At 42.6% G+C, this 22,567-nt stretch overlaps 1 protein-coding gene across 1 annotated transcript in view; it reads right to left on the reverse strand.

The window, feature by feature from the left end:
* Positions 1 to 22,567, reverse strand: part of SH3PXD2A (SH3 and PX domains 2A) — a 354,245-nt gene that overhangs the window by 230,161 nt on the left and 101,517 nt on the right. Inside the window, exon 2 of the mRNA XM_040438015.1 lies at positions 19,724 to 19,804. Within this exon, the coding sequence (XP_040293949.1) occupies positions 19,724 to 19,804 (81 nt within the window). The remainder of the gene's footprint in view (positions 1 to 19,723; positions 19,805 to 22,567) is intronic.

Here is a 22,567-nt window from a genome sequence, read left to right on the forward strand (position 1 = left end):
CAAAGTTTCTTGTAGTCATTTGTCTTATGCAAAGTTGTCTGATAAGTAAGTCAGCAGTGGAGAAAGGACATTGGTTCTTCTTGTACATGAGTGGAACCATATGCTGAATTTGGAATACAAGAGGTGTATCTAATCCCAGGACACTGCACTTGCAGAACATTTATTGAACCTGATTTTAGCGATTGGTCTCTTTCTGTGTAATAATATGTATTTACATATGGTAAAAATTTATCCATAGCAGTATTCATAAAGTCAATCCAACAAAGATTCTACACACTCGGCAAAGCACAGACCCTGTATGGCAGCACATAGACTGTGCGCCGCAATGTGGTGCTGTATTAACTCCTTGATGCATACAATGAAATATGCCATACTTTATTTTTATGAAATTGGAAGAGTATGGATATACAGCATGACCCCAAAAAGCAAGCTAGGAGGTATATTATGGGTCACAAATCCGTGAAAGACAGAATACTTGGTCGGTCCTGCTCACTATTTTGAAAAAAGAATTGAATGGTGAAATTCACTAACCTTCATCCTCATCTTCCTAGCTAGAGCACGTCTGTGCACCTCTCCCATGTTCTTGATGATGTCAGCGTCACCCACCACTATTGCTATTCATGAAGCCTTCTGCTACCCATCTTCCGTAGAAGCTGGCTTCCTCACGAAGCTAAGCCGCCAACTAAGGTTCAGTACATTCCACATCAATGAATGCTTCAAACTCTTAATTAGTGACACCCTGGGCAATTCACATACTTTGAAAAGCAATACCGGATATAAAACCCCACACCTTCATAAGGGTGTTAACTTGGTACAGAAACAGACAGGTAATTTCACTTCTTATAGTTGGCATACCAAATGACTCCCCATGTAATAACAATTTGCCTGGCTGAACCTATGCTAATTACCACCTCCACAAGTATGCCACAAAGGGCGCAAGCGCGCACGTAATTACCTGCCTTACTGCAAAACAAACACTAGTTTCAAAACTAGGAAAACTGAGCTGTATGACGTGGCATTGTATGTGACTGCATATAGTATGGTGTCGCTGTTGCTGTGACTTTGGACCCTAGCTTCACATGCGTTACAGTAGAACGCCATAAAACTGAAAATGGCAAAACTTTTTTTTATTCTAGGGACGAAGTTCATCTTCCCTCTCCAGAGTCCTGGATTCCAGCCACAGTCCTGCAGTCCCTGGAAGGGTGTAGCATATCACAATTTTAACTACATTTGCATCCTCAGGACCTCATCTCTTTGCTCCACCATTCACCGGTCTGTTCTCTTCCTCGCAGGAAGGCACAATGCAGTGATGTCATCATGCCTGCAGAATAAGAGACAGCACAAGCTGGGGAATGATGACCTATGTTCATCGGGGGAACGGGGCTAGGTGTTACTTTTTTATTTTACTAAAACTACAGGGGATTCAATATTGCAAGGGGGGGCATAACAACTGTGAGAGTGTACTAAGGGGGCAGAACTACGTTATGGGAGATTTTCCGGTGTTGGGGCACTAAAGGGGCATAACTATGATATTGGGGCATATTCTTACTGTGTGGGGTCACTGAGAGGGCATACATATTGTGAGGGGACACTGAGGGGGTATTATTACTCTGAGAAGGACAAAGGAGGCATAATGACTGTGTGGGGGCACTATTATAGTGTGTCACACAAGAGGACTATCACTGAGTGGGGGCACAAAGGAGACTAAACAGAATTGGGTGTGTAGAGAGAGAGAAATTCAATGTGGTTGGAGGCATGGCATAACGTAAAAAAAAAAAGTTGTTGCATGCGTTGCAAACTTTATTCCTCACTGCCTTCCTTGACAGCTGGGAGGTATGAGTTTATTCTTTTTATAAGCTTAAAAATAATTTCTATGCTATTCAGTGATTTTAAAGAATACCTAAGTCACCATCATGTCGTCCCATCAGAATTACTAATAATAACAAAGAGAGACAAGCATTACATATAGGCCTGAGCTACCAGACAACAGCAGTTTGAGAACAAGTCACCACGTAATTGAGCTGTACTGCTTCTGTAGCTCCCAAGTTATGGAAACAGCATAACCTGCTGGCCTTCGCTCCAGTTCACTTCTAAGAGCGTAACGGAAACACCAATACATAGTCCACTCAACTTTTCCATAACCTCGACGACCTCTGCTCTCTGCATATGACAGGTATTGTGATCTCATTCATGAATGGCTTAGAGGGAAACCCCCTTAAGAGGTTTTATCAGGGTCAGAGTTCATGTATACAAACTTGGTTTTTGTCCCCATCTGATCCACAATTTTTTACTTCAATGGGGCCGCAAAAGATGTGGACAGATGCTGTCCACATCTGTATGTTCGTCCTATGGCATCCGCAAAAATATAGAACATGTCCTATTCTTGTCTGCATTACGGACAAGGATAGGACTGTTCTCTAGAGGGCCGGACGTTCCGTAAAATGTGTAATGCACACGGCCAGAATCAGTGTTTTGCAGATCTGCAATTTTTTAGACTGCAAAACAGGCAACGGTCTCGTGCATGAGCACTCAGTTTGGCCTACCTGAGTACCACAGGTGGGACCGGGCTCTCCCTTAATGCAACAGCTTCCCAAAGGTCCAGCAGAAGACAACCCATTGAGAGCTGACTTTGGAGTCTGTGACTTGCCAATAGGATCTTTTTTTATGGGCCGATTCAAAAATAACATTAGATCCTACTTCGTGCCCCTTTTCCAATTTTGGTTTACAATATATAATTTACTATGCAGGGGAACATTGTTAAACTTTGGTTTTCATTGGGACTTTATCTATATTTTGGAATCATCATATGTGTTTGGATCTTTGTTTATATATTAATGTACTTATTTCACTATGTCTAGTATATTATGTACAATCTCAATATGTATGCACTGGTATTAATCCTTACTATCCTATGATTTTATAGACTCATACTTCGGAGGAAGGTCCAATGGGACCGAAATGTTCAATTTATATGAGTGACTCCATCTGACCTTATGAGTAGAATTCAGAATCATATTGCGCTGCTTATGTTAGTAAAACACTTCTATTAGTTGGAGTGCCGAGGAATTTCCTCGCTGTGAACTTTGGCATTAACAAGCCCTTCATCTGGCACTATATTAAATAAGGAGTGCAGCTGGCATCCTTTTCCACACTATTAAATTCTACTTAAAATATGTCCTGTGTGTTCAATGATAACAAAAGTAACAAAGAAATTAAAAGTAAACGTGGACCCTTTTCTGTACGGATGTTGGGTGGACACAAAATCAGTTGCTTTGATGGGTCCAAGGAACCGCAGTCCAACAATGTGTTTGTTTATTCATATTTTCCATCTGGTATCCCATTTAGAGTAAGAGATGTTTGAGTTACAAAGCATCTTTGATGAGAGGGAAGGGCTGAACTTGTCTGAATTTGTCACAAGGTAATTAATAAACTGCAAAGTTGTGCAAATAATCTAAGAGGGTGAGGCCGGCCGAACAAATCCAATTTAAGAGCTGGAAACATTTGTTTCTTTGAGGGATAAAATTAGTCTGTTTAGATTTGAAAGGGAGGGGGGGGGGGTCAATTTTCGATAAGCCTTTTAGAATACTAATTATTCCACATTTCCAGATATCCATGCCCATGTTCCAAGATTATTTCCAGGAACACAGAGCTGCTCAAAGAAGCAACGTAATTGAATCCCCCACAGTGGCAGTCGTGTACAGTGACAGCTATAATGTTCTCCTATACAGTGTCAGCCACAGTATCAGTACACCCCATACAATGCCAGCCACAGTATACAGTGCTATCTCCTATGACCGCCAATGTGAAACACAATACTGTTAGCCACAATTCCAGTACCAAACAAGTAACTAACCGATAAGAACACACAGATTTACACCCTCCTGTTACGGGTAACAGGAACTTCCCTCTTCGTTCATGTTTACTAACAATGTTGGGACAATTGTCTTGCATCCAATTAAGAGATCCGGCCCAAATGCCAACCGTCAGCCAGACAAAAAACCGTTGCATGCAACGGTTTTTGTCCAGCCGAAATCTAGCATTTATGCAGGAAATGAGCCGAATCACCACCAGATCTCATTGCAGTCAATGGGGATCCGGCAGTGAAGAAGAGGACTCGGCAACGCCAGATCCTGTGAGATCCGGCAGGCTGCTCTGTGCCGGAAAATCCTGTTGAATCTCCGAACGCAGATGTGAACGAAGCATTAGGTTATTACTTAGCTTGGCCTGGTTAATTTTTTTAACTTTGGGTGGAGCTGTTGACTGCTTAGCCTTTACGTTTCCAGGCCTCTTGCTACTCTGGTGCTGGGAATACCATATCATATACTATGTGCATTCTTTTCAGATTCTTTGTATCTTTTTCTAGTCTAGCAAGTTATTTGTGTATTCTGCGATCTGCAGTCCTATGGTCCTTCTTGCGGTGTTCTGGAATTTGTATGTTGCTGTGCTGTTGTATTGGCCTGGCCGGCTTGCTAGGTTGAATTCAGCGCAGGGTCCCCATCAACCTGTATGTCATACATCTTCCATCCATTCCACCTATAGGAATTATCCTTCAGTTGGCGAGTTTTTACTTCTGTATATTTGTTGCCTGTCTGTGCTGATCCATGCTTCTTACCACTGTCGGGTTGATGTATAATTCAGCCCTACTGTACGTTCTGGGGATATCAGAGTACCAAGAGAACCTGTTAGCACTTCGGAAAGGCGGCTGCTATATGTGAAGTCCAATTCTCCCCTCTTTTGAACAACCGGTGTTTATACGCCTCCAAATCTGGACGCAGGTGCTTGCAGAAAGATAAAGGAAATTGAAAAGGACAATTTTTTTTTTTTTTAAATGGTCTACTAAAAGTAGACAGACAAGCTCACTACAATTACTTCACTGCCTTCCACAGACTCATTTCCGGAGACATCCTCACGTGGCTACAAACACCCTGCTTTTCAATCATCCCATGTAAAAACTAAAAATGAGTTCTGCAGGGAAGGAAAAAAATATGTAATGTGACAGTAGGCGGGTAACCGGAGAGGGAGAAATGTGTTTGACAGTGCGGATGATTACTAGGCAATGACTGCACATCCGCTGTGGTGCCCCTCCTATCTCTGCTGGTAACGTGACGAGTCTCCTTACTTCAAACACAATAAGGTCTTTTCCCTTTAAGACTCTTGGGCTTTCCTCCTTAAATGCAGATTTCAGCTTTCCGGCCCGGCCAGACTCGCTGCAGACACAGAATTATCTTGTGACGTTTATACAAGAGCAGGGCGTGTGCCATTGTGTACGACTCTTGTGCCAAATCCTCGGGAAAGTAAATGCATGACAAAGACACAATTAAAAACACAATACAAAAAGTATATTCCATTTAAACCCTCGTATTCAGTGTGCATCTCCACCCCCTGCCATGCTTATAGGCTGGGTTGCATTTACTGAATGCTCCGAAAATGTATTTAATGAGCAGATGCTATGGAAAAAGTTAGATCATAGGAACCATGTTAGCCGTTCTCATGGGAGCCTATAAGTATAGGCGATAAACCCACAGGACACGTTACACAAATCTCTGCCCCGGAGGACAACTCTCTTTACTTGAAATATTCTTCTCAGTATAAGGCATCTTATAAAAGATCTTCTAATGGAAAAGGTAGTTTTAACAGTCCTATGGAATATAGTTTTTTACTGATGTGATGAAAGGTATGAAAAGTAAATTGGTTTAAAGGGGTCACCGTAGAAGAAAACCATGGCTGTATTCCGCCAAAATATTGACACACCTGTCCTCAGGTTGTTTGTGGCATTGCGACTGCAATAGCAGATACCACCCATGAACAGGTGTCTTGCTCATTCAGAAAGGAATTAGCCATGGATTTCCTAGTTCTGAGAAATCCCTTTAGGCAGCACATGACGGCCAAAATCAGACCTAAAAGTGCAAGACAGGCCCTGGCTTACTAGACCTTTGGCTTGACAATCGACAAGCTAGGATTTCTGTAACATATAGGCTGCCCTGTGACTGTACTTTTTCTCCGGAATGAAGCAATGATCGCTAAAGGCTGTATTACACCTGCCGATTTTTCGGCGGGCGATCGCTTACGAGCATTCATATGAAAGATCGTTAGCGTTCATCTTGCAGCGTTAGGGTGGATTGCCCGATGAACGAGCAGACACTTGTTCATCGGGCAATTGTGATTTTTAAGCATGTTTAAAAATTATTGTGTGCTGTCTAATTACAACTTGCCGCTGGCAAACCACTATACTGCATAGGGACGAGCAATGGTCTAGCGATCGCTCCTCCCCATGCTGCGGAGGAGATGGCTGCATGTAATGGCGGCGGTCTCCTCCCCTAGCAAGCAGGCGATTGCCAGGATGGAACGTTTCCCTCCCGACAAGCGTTTGCTCAATCGGCCTGTGTAATACAGGCTTTATTTAAAGGTATCATTAGACTCAGCTGAGCTAGCTCTACAAGGCCCTGTGCCTGGTTTATCAGCGAACTTCCAGGTGACAGACTCCCATTAAGATCTCAAGAACCCTGAGGTGACTCCAGATTATTTTAATATGATACCTGGATGAAAGATTTTACAGTTGAGGGCCAGGAGAAACCACCTTAAGGTCCATATTCTTCTTGAAGCTATACCTTCAAGAATGAGTTAGCGCTATTCTAATAGGACAGCCTGGAAATGACAAATGCAGTACTGTTAGTTAAAGGAGTTGGTCCATCATAGCCACTGATGGCACATCGATAGGTTATACCAGCAATGTAAGATAGCTGCTGGTCCCATCTCTGCAATGGGGCACCCAAAGACAAATGCTGGAGATCTCAGGGCCTAGACCAGCGGCAATAAGACACCCTCTTTATTTGCCTCATTTCCAGCACAAATAAGAGTGGTCTAGATCTGCAGCTTTGAGTGTAGAGAGCAACCGGCTGTAGACCACATCATGGGTCGGCAGTTCCATTCAACAATCTAATCTAACCATTTAAAAAAGGAAAAAAAAAAAAAAAGACAAATCTTCCATCATTCAATCCCTACGGTGTCAGACTTCCTGCTTTTACTCTCATGTACTCCATGGACCTCCTACAGGAAGGGGCCTGAATAATCAGAGTAGTACATGGCACAGGACACAGCTATGACTCGTGGGGTGGATATCAGCTTGGCAAGAAGTAAGCAAAGACTTTATTGCTGTAGTACGTGCACGCATTTCCTTTCTCGTAATAAAAGTGATTGCTGCCTTCTAAATGGCAAATAAATAATGGGACGTGACATTTAAATATCTAATATCTCCAAAATACGTTTGTTTTTTTTTGACTGTTTAAACCCTGGTTTACTTTTGTGAAACTGACTAAAGTTATATCATGAGGTTATTACACTTGGGATGTTAATGCAGGATCACCATTTTACATATCGGGGCCGCATACACTGAAAAGGTATGGGTCCCTCAGCTACTACCCCATATCTTCTAGCCTCAGTTTGGTAACCTATTATGAGCACTGAGTGGGCGATTATGTGATGGGAACCAGGGCTTTCCCCCGAAGTGCAAATCCAGTGATATATTAGCACAGGACGGTTAGCTAGGTGCATCTGCTATGCAGACGTATTGTCTACTTGGTTTTCAACATACATAGGATACTATAGTAATATCACATTGATGGGGTAGCAGGAGACTTGATCACCAAAAGAAAGGGTGAAAACCAATTATTTTGGTGTAATACACAAACTATGGTATCTGGAGCTTGAAAGTGAAGTTCTTCCTTCAAAGGGGTTTTCCAACTCTCTTATACTCGTGTCCTTTCGATAGGTCATCCGTATTTGAGCAGTAGGAGTCTAACACTAGGGATCCTGACACCTGCCGATCAGCTGTTTGAGAAGGCCATGGGGAACCTGTGAGCGCCACGGCCTTCTCGCAGCTTAGCCTAAGCCAAGTGACATCATGTCCATCGGTCGCATGGTCCAGGTGCAGCTCAGTCCCTTTCAAGTGAATGGGGCCGAGCTGCAATACCAAGCACAGCCACTATCCAACGCACAAGCTCTGTGCTTGGTAGGCTGTGAGGAGGCAGTGGCAACACCTGGGACCCTCACTGATTGGATACTGATGTCCTATCCTGTGGATAGGTAATCAGTATAAAAAAAAAGTCTGAAAACCCCTTTCATTTATGCTACCTGTACAACACCACCAAGATTACCCCTCTGCCCCCCCAGCATCTTCTGCCCTTAAGCTGGCCATATACATGAAATAGAAGTAGTCAGAACCTGCCAAATATGAGCAGGAATGGCCAACTGTAAAATGCGAATGAGCAATGTTCCTCCAAGAACAAGTTGAGGAAAGAAAAATCAGATATGTTGAATTTAAAAAGTTTTGCTGGCAGGGCAATTCTACATCATATTATACCCCTGTACCAATATGTTTTCCGAAGTGAATATGCTTCACAGATCGTGAAAATGCCACCCAACACATTTTACTCATGGGTGTCTTCTTCTACTTGTGCATCAAAGCATTTGGAAAAAATGCAGAAAAACAATCCGACGCAAGCAGTGCCTGAAACGCACAACTACTCCTAAATAGAAGTTCAAGGTTTATACATATCACTTATACCAGTCTTCGTGCCTGAGAACTCAGACAGAGCAAAAAATGTGTGCACAATACAGAGACAATCAGAGATCTCATAGCTTCTGAGACTGATAAGTGGGGTGATAACATGAACAAAGTTACTGTATCAGTCCCTTGGAATCACTGGACATAGATGGGGACATTGTAGTCATCTCCCTCCAAACACACGTAAACCAGAAGTAAAACTTTACATCCCGCACCTCAATTTCAGAGGAGTGCTGCTCCCTGAGCGATAGCACCATTCCAAGTCCTTCATGCCCCGTAATATAAAGCATCTTGTCCCTGTGTCAGATTCCTACTAAACTTTTGAACCCTTTTCCTTGTGCTCATCAGTGGTCTCCTCTTGGTGCACTGGAGGATCATACGACAATCCCTAAATGTCCCTAAATGAGATGATGTAAACGAGCAGGTTTTGAGGTGCTCAATGAATGGGTGCTAGTAGACAAAGGAACAAAGCAAAAAAAAAAAAAAAAGACCAAGTAAACTTTTCTAGTATTATGTAAAGTATGACAGCCCAGCACAAACACTGCCAGTTCTTCTGTAAAGGGGATGCAAAGTTCCCAGAAGACAGAGCAACCCTATGCAGAAAATAACTGTGTGTAACGTGGATTCCTCTGGAAAAGGATGTAATGATGACAATTTTAAAGGGATCATCATCACTATTCCGTCATGGAGCAAAATGGGTTTCCGTAATAGTAGAAAGCACATATATGAATCAGAATCCTCCACACCTGGGATCAGTTACTCTACTTGAGTCATAATATCCTGTGCAGATCCTCAGGATTTTGTGGTTCAGGGGACAGGACATAGCATCATGCCGTCTGCGTTACAATCTGAACAATTAAATACATGTTTGAAGCCATTTCTCGAGATGCTTTTGTTCGAGAGAAACCTAAAACTGCAAACACACAGCGGTCTGCACTGGAACTCTCCAGTACAGCGATGGCTAATCTAAACTACAACTCCCAGCATGCTCCATTCATTTCTATAGAGCTCTGAGAACAGCCAAGCAAGTTTACATCTTGGGAGTTGTAGTTTTACCACAGCTGGAGTTCTGGAGGTTAGCCACTGCTCTAGTATATACTTTTTTCGATGCACTTGTGGCAGGTTAGGGTGATTTTTTTCAGTGGTTGTTCATCAAAGAGATCCTTGTCCTGCTGAAGAACAATGAGCCAGTCCATAAAGCCAGCTATAGCAGTTGTACATTGTCAGGACCGCTACAAACAACCTTCCATATCTTAGCCTTCCTGAACCCTCTGAGTATGAAAGGGAGGGGAGGATGATCTATAGTTAACTGCACATCAAATGTGAAAACTTAGATACATTTGAAGCAAAGGTAGATAATACATAACCGCCACACTAATACTAAAACATACTAATGTGATATACTGGGTTTTCTACAGTTATATGGAAGAACGTATAACCAGCGGCCATTCACATAAAATCAAAGTCCAATTCTGGCTAATAATCTTAAAGGGGTTGTCTATGTTTGGGGCCTTTTGGCCTGACCACGCACGTTGCTAGACCTGTGGTGGAAAGCTTACTACATCCCCGATTCTGGGTCCCAGCTCCTTCAGCTCCCCGCTAGCACTGATGTACTGTCCCATATGGTTAAATCTGGTTTGACGGGTGTTACGTGCACCATTGCAGTCAATGACTGGCCACAACGATGACCTATCCCCCCCATGCGTCATGTCAATAAGTCATTTGACTCATGGCGGACATGTCATCGTTGCGGCCAGTCATTGGCTACAGCGGCACACGTGACCCTTGTGAAACCGCATGTTGACATGCTAGACCGCAGCACGTCCGTAGCAGGGGACCCAGAATCAGGGAGAAGGAAAGTATGCTTCCCTCCATGGGTCTAGTGAATGGGTATGTCAGGCTGAAAGGCTCTCAAATGTAGACAACTTCTTTAAAACTGAATACAAATGTTCACAAGTGATGGCCGATGACCAACCACTGCCTAAAAGTGATAAGGCAAATTGGGATTTTTTGACTGGTCCATCCTTGGTGGAAACTATGCAAGTATGGCATGATAGACCAATTGCTTAACACTTTGCGCAAGTGCACACTGGTCTTTTTTTACAAGATTTTTGAAACCACTGTATGTGCCTGGACTGCAAGTTCAGTCAAGTGTGTTGATGGCAAGTTCATTTGTAAAAATGATTTTAAGGCCTCCTGCACACGAACGTTTTTTTTTTCCATTTACTTTCCGTTTTTTGCATTCCGTATACGGACCGTATACAGAACCATTCATTTCAATGGATCCGCAAAAAAAATTGGAAGGTATTCCATATGCCTTCCGTTTCCGTATTTCCGTTCAAAGATAGAACATGTCCTATTATTGTCCGCATAACGGACAAATATAGTACTGTTCTATTCAGGGCCAGATGTTCCGTTACGCAAAAAAACGGAATGCACACGGATGTCATCCGTATTTTTTGCGGATCCGTTTTTTGCAGACCGCAAAATACTGAAAAAAAAAAACATACGGTCGTGTGAAGGAGTCCTAAGTCTGACCGATCCGCTGCCTCATGACGCACACGAACGTTGTTTGTTTCAGTGTCCGTTCCATTTTTTTTGCGGATAGGATGCGGACCCATTCATTTCAATGGGTCCACAAAAAATGCGGACAGCATCAGTATGTCCGTTCCGTAGCCCCGCAAAAAAATTGAATATGTCGTATTCTTGTCCGTTTTAGGCATTGTTACAATGGATCCACAAAAAAAAAAAAACGGATGCCATACGGATGTCATAAATTTTTTTTTTTGCGGACCGCAAAACACTGGCATGTAGCCTAATACTGCTAATCTTAAAGTCTGGTATCCATGTTGCAGGAGTTGGACGTCAGTGTGCCATGTGGCCGAGTACCGCATGAAAAAACCACAGCAGTTTATTCCGAATTGTGATGGCTTTGAGTCAAGTATAGGGGAAGCACATAAAACCGTGGGCTTCACAAGTACGTGCCGTGGAACTGCAGCAAATCATGGTCTACTACTAAGGTTTTAGTGCATGGTTCTTAGACTCCATGTCTACAGCATGGAAGCCAAGCCTTACGGTGAATGTTCAGTTAAAGAAGTCCTGAGAATTGAGGATATCAAATCAATAAATATTCTTCAGAAGATTTTGCAAAAACAAGGTTTGGGTTTTTTGTTGGATCCCACCAATTTTTACAGAACCTGCATCTGAATCTAACACACTCTATGGGTGACAGCTAGTCTCCCACCAGTGGAAACATGGACTTGGATAAGATGAATAAAATATACCAGGTGTCCAGCAACCAATTTTTTCTCTTTCAAAGCTGAAAAAAAATAATTCCATATTTGTTGTTTATGGGAGATTCCCAGAGGATACCGTATTTTTCGTCCCATAACTTCGTCTTTTGGGGCGAATACTAATGAGCGCACCCATTATGGAACGCTCATTAGTACCGGAGGACCAGGAAGAGGTGAAGGCTCTGTACTCCCCACTTCCTGGTCCTCGGCTGTTGGCTGTGAAGGCTGCGCACAGCGTGAGGACGCTCCGTGACCTCACGCTGTGCGCGCCAGTTCTCAGCACAGCCGACGGAGGAGGAAGAGGATCGCGCTGGAGGAGAGGAGTGGTGGCGTCCAGGAGCAGGAGAGGTAAATGGTTTATTTATTTTGTAATCTATGGCTGGGGGCTGCTGACTACATGTATGGCTGGGGGCTGCTGATTACATATATGGCCGGGGGCTGCTCATTACATACAGTTGTGTTCAAAATTATTCAACCCCCAATGCTGTAAAGGGTTTTAGGGAATTTAGTGTACATTTGTAATTGTGTTCAGAATGAAATCTTACAAGGACTTTTTAAAGAACTAAATGCAACTAAAATGACATCAATTGTTTTTGTAATACAGTATTAAATGTTTTTTTTTGTGATTTCTTCATTGACACAATTATTCAACCCCTTAAAGACTACCACTCTTAGGCTGAGTTCACACGGGCGAGATTTCCGCGCGGGTGCAATGCGGTAGGTGAACGTATTGCACCCGCACTGAATCCGGCACCATTCATTTCAATGGATCTGTGTACATGAGCGTTTTTTTTCACGCATCACTTCTGCAATGCTTTAAAATCGCAGCATGTTCTATATTCTGCGTTTGTAACGCAGGACAGGCCCCATAGAAGTGAATGGGGCTGCGTGAAAAACGCACTGCATCCGCAAGCAAGTGCGGGTGCGATGCGTTTTTCACTGATGGTTGCTAAGAGATGTTGTTTGTAAACCTTCAGTTTTTTATCACGCGCGTGAAAAACGCATCAAAACGCATTGCACCCGCGCGGAAAAAACTGAACAACTAAACGCAATCGCAGACAAAACTGACTGAACTTGCTTGCAAAATAGTGCGAGTTTCACTGAACGCACCCTGAACGCATCCTGAGCCAATCCGTCACGCCCGTGTGAACCCAGCCTTAAGAAAAGAGGTTCATTCAAGTGTTTTCGATCAGGTATTGAAAACAACTGTGGATGTCAAGGAGCATCAATCAAGCATAATAAGCACCAATTAGGCAGATTTAAAAGGACTGTGATACTCAGCTCCTTCTAGACATTTACTGGTGTGTTTACAAACATGGTGAAGTCAAGAGAATGGTCCAGGAAGACAAGAGAAGAGGTGATTTCTCTTCACAGGAAGGGCAATGGCTATAAGAAGATTGCAAAGATGTTAAACATACCAAGAGACACCATAGGAAGCCTCATTCACAAATTAAAGGCAAAGGGCACTGTTGAAACGCTACCTGGTCGTGGCAGAAAGAAGACGCTGACTTCGACTGCTGTGCGCTACCTGAAGCGCAAAGTGGAGAAAAGTCCCCGTGTGACTGCTGAGGAACTGAAAAAAGATTTGTCAGATGTGGGTACTGAAGTTTCAGCTCAGACAATAAGGCGCACACTCCGTAATGAAGGCCTCCATGCCAGAACTCCCAGGCGCACCCCCTTGCTGTCTCCAAAGAATAAGAAGAGTCGACTGCAGTATGCCAAAAGTCATGTGGACAAACCACAAAAGTTTTGGGATAGTGTTCTGTGGACTGATGAAACAAAATTAGAACTGTTTGAGCCCATGGATCAACGCTATGTTTGGAGGAGGAAGAACAAGGCCCATGAAGAAAAGAACACCTTGCCTACTGTGAAGCATGGTGGGGGGTCAATCATGCTTTGGGGCTGTTTTGCTTCTACAGGTACAGGGAAGCTTCAGCGTGTGCAAGGTACCATGAATTCTCTTCAGTACCAGGAGATATTGGATGAAAATGTGATGCAGTCCGTCACAAACCTGAGGCTTGGGAGACGTTGGACCTTTCAACAGGACAATGATCCCAAGCATACCTCCAAGTCCACTAGAGCATGGTTGCAGATTAAAGGCTGGAACATTTTGAAGTGGCCATCACAGTCACCAGACTTAAATCCGATTGAGAACCTCTGGTGGGACTTAAAGAAAGCAGTTGCAGCGCGCAAGCCTAAGAATGTGACTGAACTGGAGGCTTTTGCCCATGAAGAATGGGCGAAGATACCCGTAGATCGCTGCAAGACACTTGTGTCAAGCTATGCTTCACGTTTAAAAGCTGTTATAACTGGAAAAGGATGTTGTACTAAGTACTAAGATTGACTGTCACTTGGGGGTTGAATAAAACTGATAATGATGTGAGCACAGAAAAGACATTTGTGGTTATTTCATTATAAATGTTATGTTATATTTGTCTGACTTACAGGTGCCTCTTTGATTTAATTGTAAACAAGATGACTGAAATGATCAAAATCAATGTCAAACTGGCCAAAACACTCAATTTCAGTGGGGGTTGAATAATTTTGAACAGAACTGTATATGGCTGGGGGCTGCTCATTATATATGGCTGGGGGCTGCTCATTATATATGGCTGGGGGCTGCTCATTATATACAGGTGAAACTCGAAAAATTAGAATATCGTCCAAAAGTCCATTTATCTCAGTAATGCAAATTAAAAGGAATTGCATTAATGCAGCTTAAAATTAAAATTTTGTTAAAGGTTCAGTATTCTAGGCTCAAAGTGTCGCACTCTAGTCAGCTAATTAATCCATACCCCCTGAGCAAAGGGGACCTGAGATTGTGACTTTGGGGTTTCATAAACTATAAGCCATAATCATCCAAATTATAACAAAGGCTTGAAATATCTCGCTTTGCATGTAATGAGTCTATCTCATATATTCTTTTCACCTTTTAAGTTGCATTTCTGAAATAAACGAACTTTGCACCATATTCAAATTTTTCGAGTTTCACCTGTATATGGTGGGGGGCTGATTAGAGGCATGGAGGACTGATATGAGGCATGGGGGTCTCATCTGAGGTCTTATTGGGGTTTTAATAACATTGGGGGTCTGATTGGTGTTCTGACCCAAGGTGTAATGAAAAATATTTTTTTTCTTTTTGTCCCCCACTAAAACCTAGGTGCATCTTATAGGGCAAAAAATACGGTGATTGTTAGCTGAGGTCCTGCCCTTCGAACAACATGTATTTCACCTGCAGAGGTTCACGGGCATACAAAAAAAAAAAAAAAACACCTCAGCATTAATTAAGAGGCTACAGACATAGAAGATCATGTGATCTACAAGTTGAAGCAGGACTACTAAATACTGCAAATTACAATATCAAAATCCCCATTACAACATGTCTGTGATGGTGAAATGTTTACTTTCCGTACAATCGAGTACCTGAGGTCTTATTAAACAAGCCTCAACATTCCCCATGGAGGTGACTGTTGTTAAAGAAACGCTATTCGATATCCTGTAGACCTTAAGCTGCATAGTGGGCATTTAAGTTGTCTGGTCAAAAACTACCCTGCAAAACCACAGCAACTGACAGTAAAATGTATGCGTTTTTCGCTGTTCTCAGCAATGTAGCACAAACTGCTATGTGTACAGGACAGGTATATACATTAGATATATATTGGCCAAACCCACCGACTGTCTAATGTATATGGGGGGGCTTTCTGACTCTCTGGCAGATGTTGTGCGAAGATGAGAATTGGGCAGTTGGATTTCAACTTCTCGAACCTTTTGTTCTCCGGGAGGATCGGGGTCACAGATTTGTGGCACATGCTCTGCTGTATATGTCAGACACAGACATGGCTGATAGCGATATGAGGGTCACAAGGTGACCAAGGCACAATAGCAGGAAGCCAATCAGTCATGCAGAATTATCAGGCACATGGACTGTATCTGTATTCTACAGATCTGCGATCTTTTGGGTCTACATCAAATTCAGCAGCAACAGCACCTAAGTGAAGGCTTTACACACATTCTGCAGATGAAAAATGGTAGGACATTTTTAACGAAGACTGTTTACAAAGTTGCTTAAATTTTGCAAATGCAGAAAATGAACATTTCAAAGTCATAGTGCCCATAGCCTTTAACTATGACACCAGTAATGTCATTGTACTGTACTGGTTGTAATGGTAACACAGTGCAACGGAGAGTTGCTGGATCGTGCCAAAGTAACGACGTGTACATGTGCATGTATGTTTACTTACAATTATATCACCAGTCCCCCTCTTTATTCACTTTTTGTAGCCTATCCTGGAACATATCATTCACGTTCTGACAAGTATCTATTTACTAACGTACTGGAATTGTCTTAGAGCAACACTGTCATATAATTGGGACACGATAAAGTCAACTGAAACTGAATACAACGTGCAGATGTGCAAAAAGGGTTAAACCCAGAGTGCTTAATTAACTTCACTCCATATGGTATGGGGCAAAGCATTAGAGCAGTGGGTGCCTTCCATTGACGCTAAGCACCCATTCACTTATCAATAGAAGCTTTCAAGACTTATTCTCCAATACTGAGACAACGTTTCCTGCCCATAACACTAACCCCATTGACAGGCCTGGCCTGATGAGAACTTTTTCAACTCTACCAGGAAAGACCCGGAGACTGGGCGAAAATGTTCTAGAAAATAGATCTGGGGGATTAAACGCGTTAACAAAAGCCCACACAATCTTCAGTCATGCTAATATAAAGATAGGCTTCACTAGGTGTTTGGAGAGGAAATGGCTATATCTATAATGGACTATTTTCCGTATTATGCCTTAACCCCTTCATGGGTCAGGGGCATGCTGTTCATTTAATGACACAATTACATTACAGCTTTAGTGCAAACCAGGCATCGGTAAAATAAAATCCACTAGTTGCAAGATTGATATTGAGATATGTGTATGTCCCAGTAATATTTTTCTTCGGGCCACCTACCTGATAGAGTTATAGACTCAAGGTAATATACTTTAATGGTGACTTACACTGTAAACATTCTGTAATCATTCCCTCTTTTAAATACATATTACGCTGAAATTCCTTTAATCCGGCATCCCATAATCCAGGGATGGCCAACCTGCGGCTCTCCAGCTGTTGTAAAACTACAATTCCCACCATGCCCCGCTGCAGGCTGATAGCTGTAGGCTGTCCGGGCATGCTGGGAGTTGTAGTTTTGCAACAGCTGGAGAGCCGCAGGTTGGCCATCCCTGCCATAATTCATAATTTCTCATAATCTGGCACTTGCCTTTAGCACAGTATTACAATATACTGTCATATTTCTCAAGATCAGAGGCAACGTCTACCAACCTGCGCATACACGTGCACGATTGGTTTGGCCAAGCGCTCATGTGTCCTCAATAGGAAATATACACCCGATTCATAGATCTTCTGTTTTTCAATGAGGACCTGTCCCCATTCCTGACATGTCTGTTTTAGCAGACATTCTTATTCTTATGAGTATGTTGTGCTGTTCCTTTATTATTACTGCTAAAACTTATGAATAAATTACTAGCAGTTTTCAATGAAGGTCCAGCTGGGTGTTACCAGTTTGGGGGGGTGGGGGTTCCTGCACAGTCTGATAATATCTAAACAGTAAAATTGTATAACTTCTGGTGGAGCAGGCACTCTATCACCAGGAATTGAAGATAGAAAGATATTTCATTTCAAACAACAGTTAAAAATACACATAAAAGCTATATACATTACGAGCTGGATGTATTCCAACAGACACCTCCCTAATCGGGGCTGTGTATGTGGGAGTAGAAACAGCGGGCAAGGTGCGTCAAGGTGCTGTCTGCAAGGAATCGGAGGATCAAAGCAATGAATTAAAACAGAAGATTAGAAATAAAGACAAAGAATTAGACTGGGTTATTAGTTTTGCAAACCCCTATCGGATAGTTAATATCAATCCCTATAGCGTTGGTAAGGATAGGCTAATAATGTCCCAATAGTCCTCCTTTATATGATAGTTATACCGTGTCACTTCTCTGTGTAATACATAAGAACACGGTAGAATATATCAGGTTATAAGAACTGCAAAGATGGTAGGTCAATCGGATCAACTGGGACCCATACTGGCCTAATTTGTATCTATTTTGGTAGCATTGCCAATTTCACACGGCCCGTTACCTAATGCCACTTAGTATAGTGTACACTTATATGAATACTCCTCTTAATTCAACCGAAAGCTTGTCTCGCGGTATGAAAGAGACCCGCAGACGGCGAGACAAGCTTTCCGATACTGCAGCGAGCGGAGCTTCACCAAGCCGACCACCATCTGTTTAAATCACGCAGGGGATACGGTGAAACAGAACTATTTAACATTTGTTGACAACATTTTCCTGAGCCACAAATCCGTTGAATTAAGAGTTGTATTCATCTAAGTGTACACTATACTAAGTGGCATTAAGTAACGGGCCGCGTGAAATTGGCAATGCTACCAAAATAGATACAAATTAGGCCAGTATGGGTCCCAGTAGATCCGATTGACCTACCAGCTTTGCAGTTCTCATAACCTGATATATTCTACCGTGTTCTTATGTATTACACAGAGAAGTGACACGGTATAACTATCATATAAAGGAGGACTATTGGGACATTATTAGCCTATCCTTACCAACGCTATAGGGATTGATATTCACTATCCGATAGGGGTTTGCAAGACTTATAACCCAGTCTAATTCTTTGTCTTTATTTCTAATTTACTGTTTTAATTCATTGCTTTGATCCTCCGATTCCTTGCAGACAGTACCTTGACGCACCTTGCCCGCTGTTTCTACTCCCACATACACAGCCCCGATTAGGGAGGTGTCTGTTGGAATACATCCAGCTCGTAATGTCCTATGTATAGCTTTTATATGTATTTTTAACTGTTTGAAATTAAATATCTTTCTATCTTCAATTCCAGGTGATCGAGTGCCTGCTCCACCAGAAGTTATACAATTTTACAGTTCCTTAAAGGGTGTGGGGCAGCCCTGGAACATGAGCACCTAGGTCCACTAGTTGATTAGGGTGAGCTACTAATTACAGATTATAATATCTAAACAGTGCCTCCAGTGTCAGACTGTGCAGGGATCCCCCCCCCCCCCCCCCCCCCCCAACTTTAATGCAAACTGCTAGACGTTTGTTCATTCATAACTTCTAGCAGGAATAATAAAGGAATGACACAACATAGAGCCATAGAAAAGAATAGACGCTCCAGAATTATTATTATATGGGGAATGATGTCAGGAAGGGTTATACAGGTCCTCTTCAATTTGCAAATTTCTAGGTTTATTGTCCCAGTAAGGCCTCTGAGTTTTCCACGCGGGTGCCATTGCGCGAATTGAACGTATAGCACCTGCACTGAATCCCGACCCATTCGTTTTAATGGGTCTGCGTTGCCTTAAAAAACGCAGCATGTTCTATATTCTGCGTTTTTCATGCAGCCCTGGCCCCATAGAAGTGATTGGGGCTTCGGTGAAAAACGCATTGCATCCGGATGTAATCCGGGTGCAATACGTTTTTCACTGACGTTTGCTAGGAGATGTAGTTTGTAAACCTTCAGGGGCTTTTTTCCCGCGTGTGAAAAATGCATCAAAACTGATTGCACCCGCGCGGAAAAAACAAACACTGAACGCAATCGCAGACATAACTGACTGAATTTGCTTGTAAAATGGTGCGAGTTTCACTGAACACGTCCTGACACAATCTGCATCGTTCGTGTGAAAGAGGCCTAAGAAAAGCTACACATTTTTTGGTAATTCTCATCATCACCACATTTCTCCACCTTTTGGTGATTTTAAGAGTATGTACAGAATAGAGTATGTATGGAAAAACTGTATGCAGCCAAAAAACATTTACCTGAAGGTCAAAGAACTTGCTGTATCTTCGGTAGATGACCTGTTGTGTGGAATCCAACCAGGTTACCTTTATGATATAAACCTGTGGAAGAGAGGAATTGTTATTCCATAGCTATACACTGCATAGAGATCACAAAAGTGTCAGGTTCTATGTTCTAGTTCATTCAGCAAAAGGGTAAACTCACCCCTGTAATGAGAGACCCGATAACTGGAAAAAGTTCAATTATATATGCCTTACCGTTTTGTGTTTACAGCGCCTTTGCAGATCTATGTCTCACTGTCAAACAAACCCCTGTGTAGTATAATCTTGCACTCCCATCTGTCCCCACTTCTCACTAAACTACAGACAGAAGAAGAGGGACTGATGGAAGGATGTCGGGGTTTATTTGCAGTCTGAAACCATGGAGACACACAAGTCCGCATAGCAGCTGATTGTAATAAGTGGTAAATATATCATTTTTATTGCATCTTAGGGCTCATGCACATGAACGTGCTGTGTTTTGCGGTCCATAAATTGCGGGTCCACAAAACACGGATGCCACCCGTGTGCCTTCCGCAATTTGCAGAACGGAAGGGGTGGCCCATCATAGAAATGCCTATTGTCTGCAAATTAGACAAGAATAGGACATGACCTATAATTTTTGCAGGACCACGGAACGGAGCAACGGATGCGTACATGTGGCCCCATTGAAGAGAACGGGTCTGCATCTGAGCCGCAAAAAAACACAGCGGATGCGGAACCAAACCACATTCGTGTGTATGTGCCCTAATCAAGATTACTTGCCCACTTACTTCATTATGCTAGTTTATATGTTTTGAAGCAATAAAAATAATTGCAAAACTATTACCCATCATCCTATAATTACACAAACTCAGTCTACGCTTCACAGCTCCAGCAATATAGGTCATGGGGTAGTAGTACACGTAAATAGGTCATGGGGTAGTAGTACGCATAAAATAGGTCATGGGGTAGTAGTACATGTAAATAGGTCATGGGGTAGTAGTACACGTAAAATAGGTCATTGGGTGGCCTAAGATGCATCAGAATTATTAAAAGGCATGCAACTCTTAATAATTATGGCACATCTCAAGACAGCGGAGCCTTTACTAAGTGATGGCCTGCCCTGAGGATAGGACATCACGCATACCTCTGGTGACAAAGCTACACCCAAACAGCTGATTGGAAGGGGTGCAGGTTGCTGGAGCTCCACTGATCAGCTAGTGATAGCCTATACTGAGGATAGGCCATCACTTAGTAGAGACTGGAAAAACCCTTTAAGACTGGTATACAAAACGCTGGGACAAATTTTTTAAGATAGCATTTTACTGATTTTGGGTCTTGGTTAAAAACATGCATCCATTTCTGAGATACAGGTGTTAAAAAAAAATCAGTCTGTTTGCAAGCTCATGTGTGGCTCTTATCCCTGATCTCCCGACCTCATAAACACTCATTACACCTCAATTCGAATATGGCTTAAATAATTGTTTACAAGGTCAGGAGTTCAGAGATAAGAGCTACACATGGGCCCTCAGATGACAGGATTCAAAGAAACCAGAAAGTAACAGCTTGCAAACAGACTGGTTTTTAACCCCTGTGTCTCAGAAAAGGCTGAACATTAAAAAAAAATAATAATTATTTGCCCTAAATGAATAGAATGCAATCATAAGAGAAGAATGCCCCAAAAACTGTCCATAGTCTTTAATAAATCCCCTCTGCCCTATGGATAAACTCACTCTAAGTCACAGCTATTATACAAAATGCGTTGGAAGGCAGTAGACGTTAACTTTTTCATGGTTCTAATGGATTGCTATGCAGGATACAATAAACAATGACAGGGAAAAGTATACCATTTTCCCACTGCTGGGATCTATCTCTGATGAAAACTATATGAAATCGAATGTCAACTACAAAGACGAGAGCGGAGGCTGTAACAATATATCATGCGGTCAGAGAGGCGCTGGTCAGATCGCAGCACTGACAACACATAAGCAGCTGCTGTAACATATGACCTGCTGCTATCCTGCTTATGGCGGCTAGGTATTTGCTGTACGTCCAACTGAAACGACGTCTGCTGCTCAACAATGACAGATGTCGATATATAAAAAGAAAAGGAAGTACGTGACTCCCAGAAATACCCATAAATCAATTATTAACAGCCACGAAACGTGACACACAACAAGCCAACAAGACGGTTGCCACGTAACAGATACTTCCTGCTGGGACAACGAGGAGATGGTAGTGAGGTCTAAACATTACATCAGTCTTCCGCTACAGGACTACTACCCGTCCCCACAGAAAGGACTACTGCCCGTCCCCATGTGCACAGCTGCTACACTGACAGCAGCAGGGAATCTGGAGCTCTGGCCATCTACAATTAAAGCAATGGGAAGAAGACTAAAATTAGTAAAGACATTATGGGGCCAGAGAAAAACTGCTCTTTTATTTTTCCAGTGCAGTTTCCAAAATTAAAACCTTTCATTGGTTACGGAACATCTTGATGCGTGAAGCCCTTTTTAAAAGGATTGTACGAAGTCTTGTGTGACATAATCTTTTTCTTAAAGGAGGTTTCCTATCCTATCCCTACTCTAGAACCCATACCTATATTACCAGAATGGGGGTCCCCTGATGCACAGTCATAGAAGTGGCTGTACATGCCGGCTCACTACATTCACTCCCAAAACTACTGAGAAGTTTGGCCCGGCCATTTTCAGAACTTTCATAGAAATAAATGCAGAGAGACTGACATGCACAGCCACCCCTCCGGTGGCTGCGGGACTCCCCGATCTGGAGAGAAGCAAGACCACATCTAGCAGACACAAGATAGATCTTGGCCATATAATAAAT

Source organism: Bufo bufo, chromosome 6 (genome assembly GCF_905171765.1).
Source record: "Bufo bufo chromosome 6, aBufBuf1.1, whole genome shotgun sequence".
Lineage (NCBI taxonomy): Eukaryota > Metazoa > Chordata > Amphibia > Anura > Bufonidae > Bufo > Bufo bufo.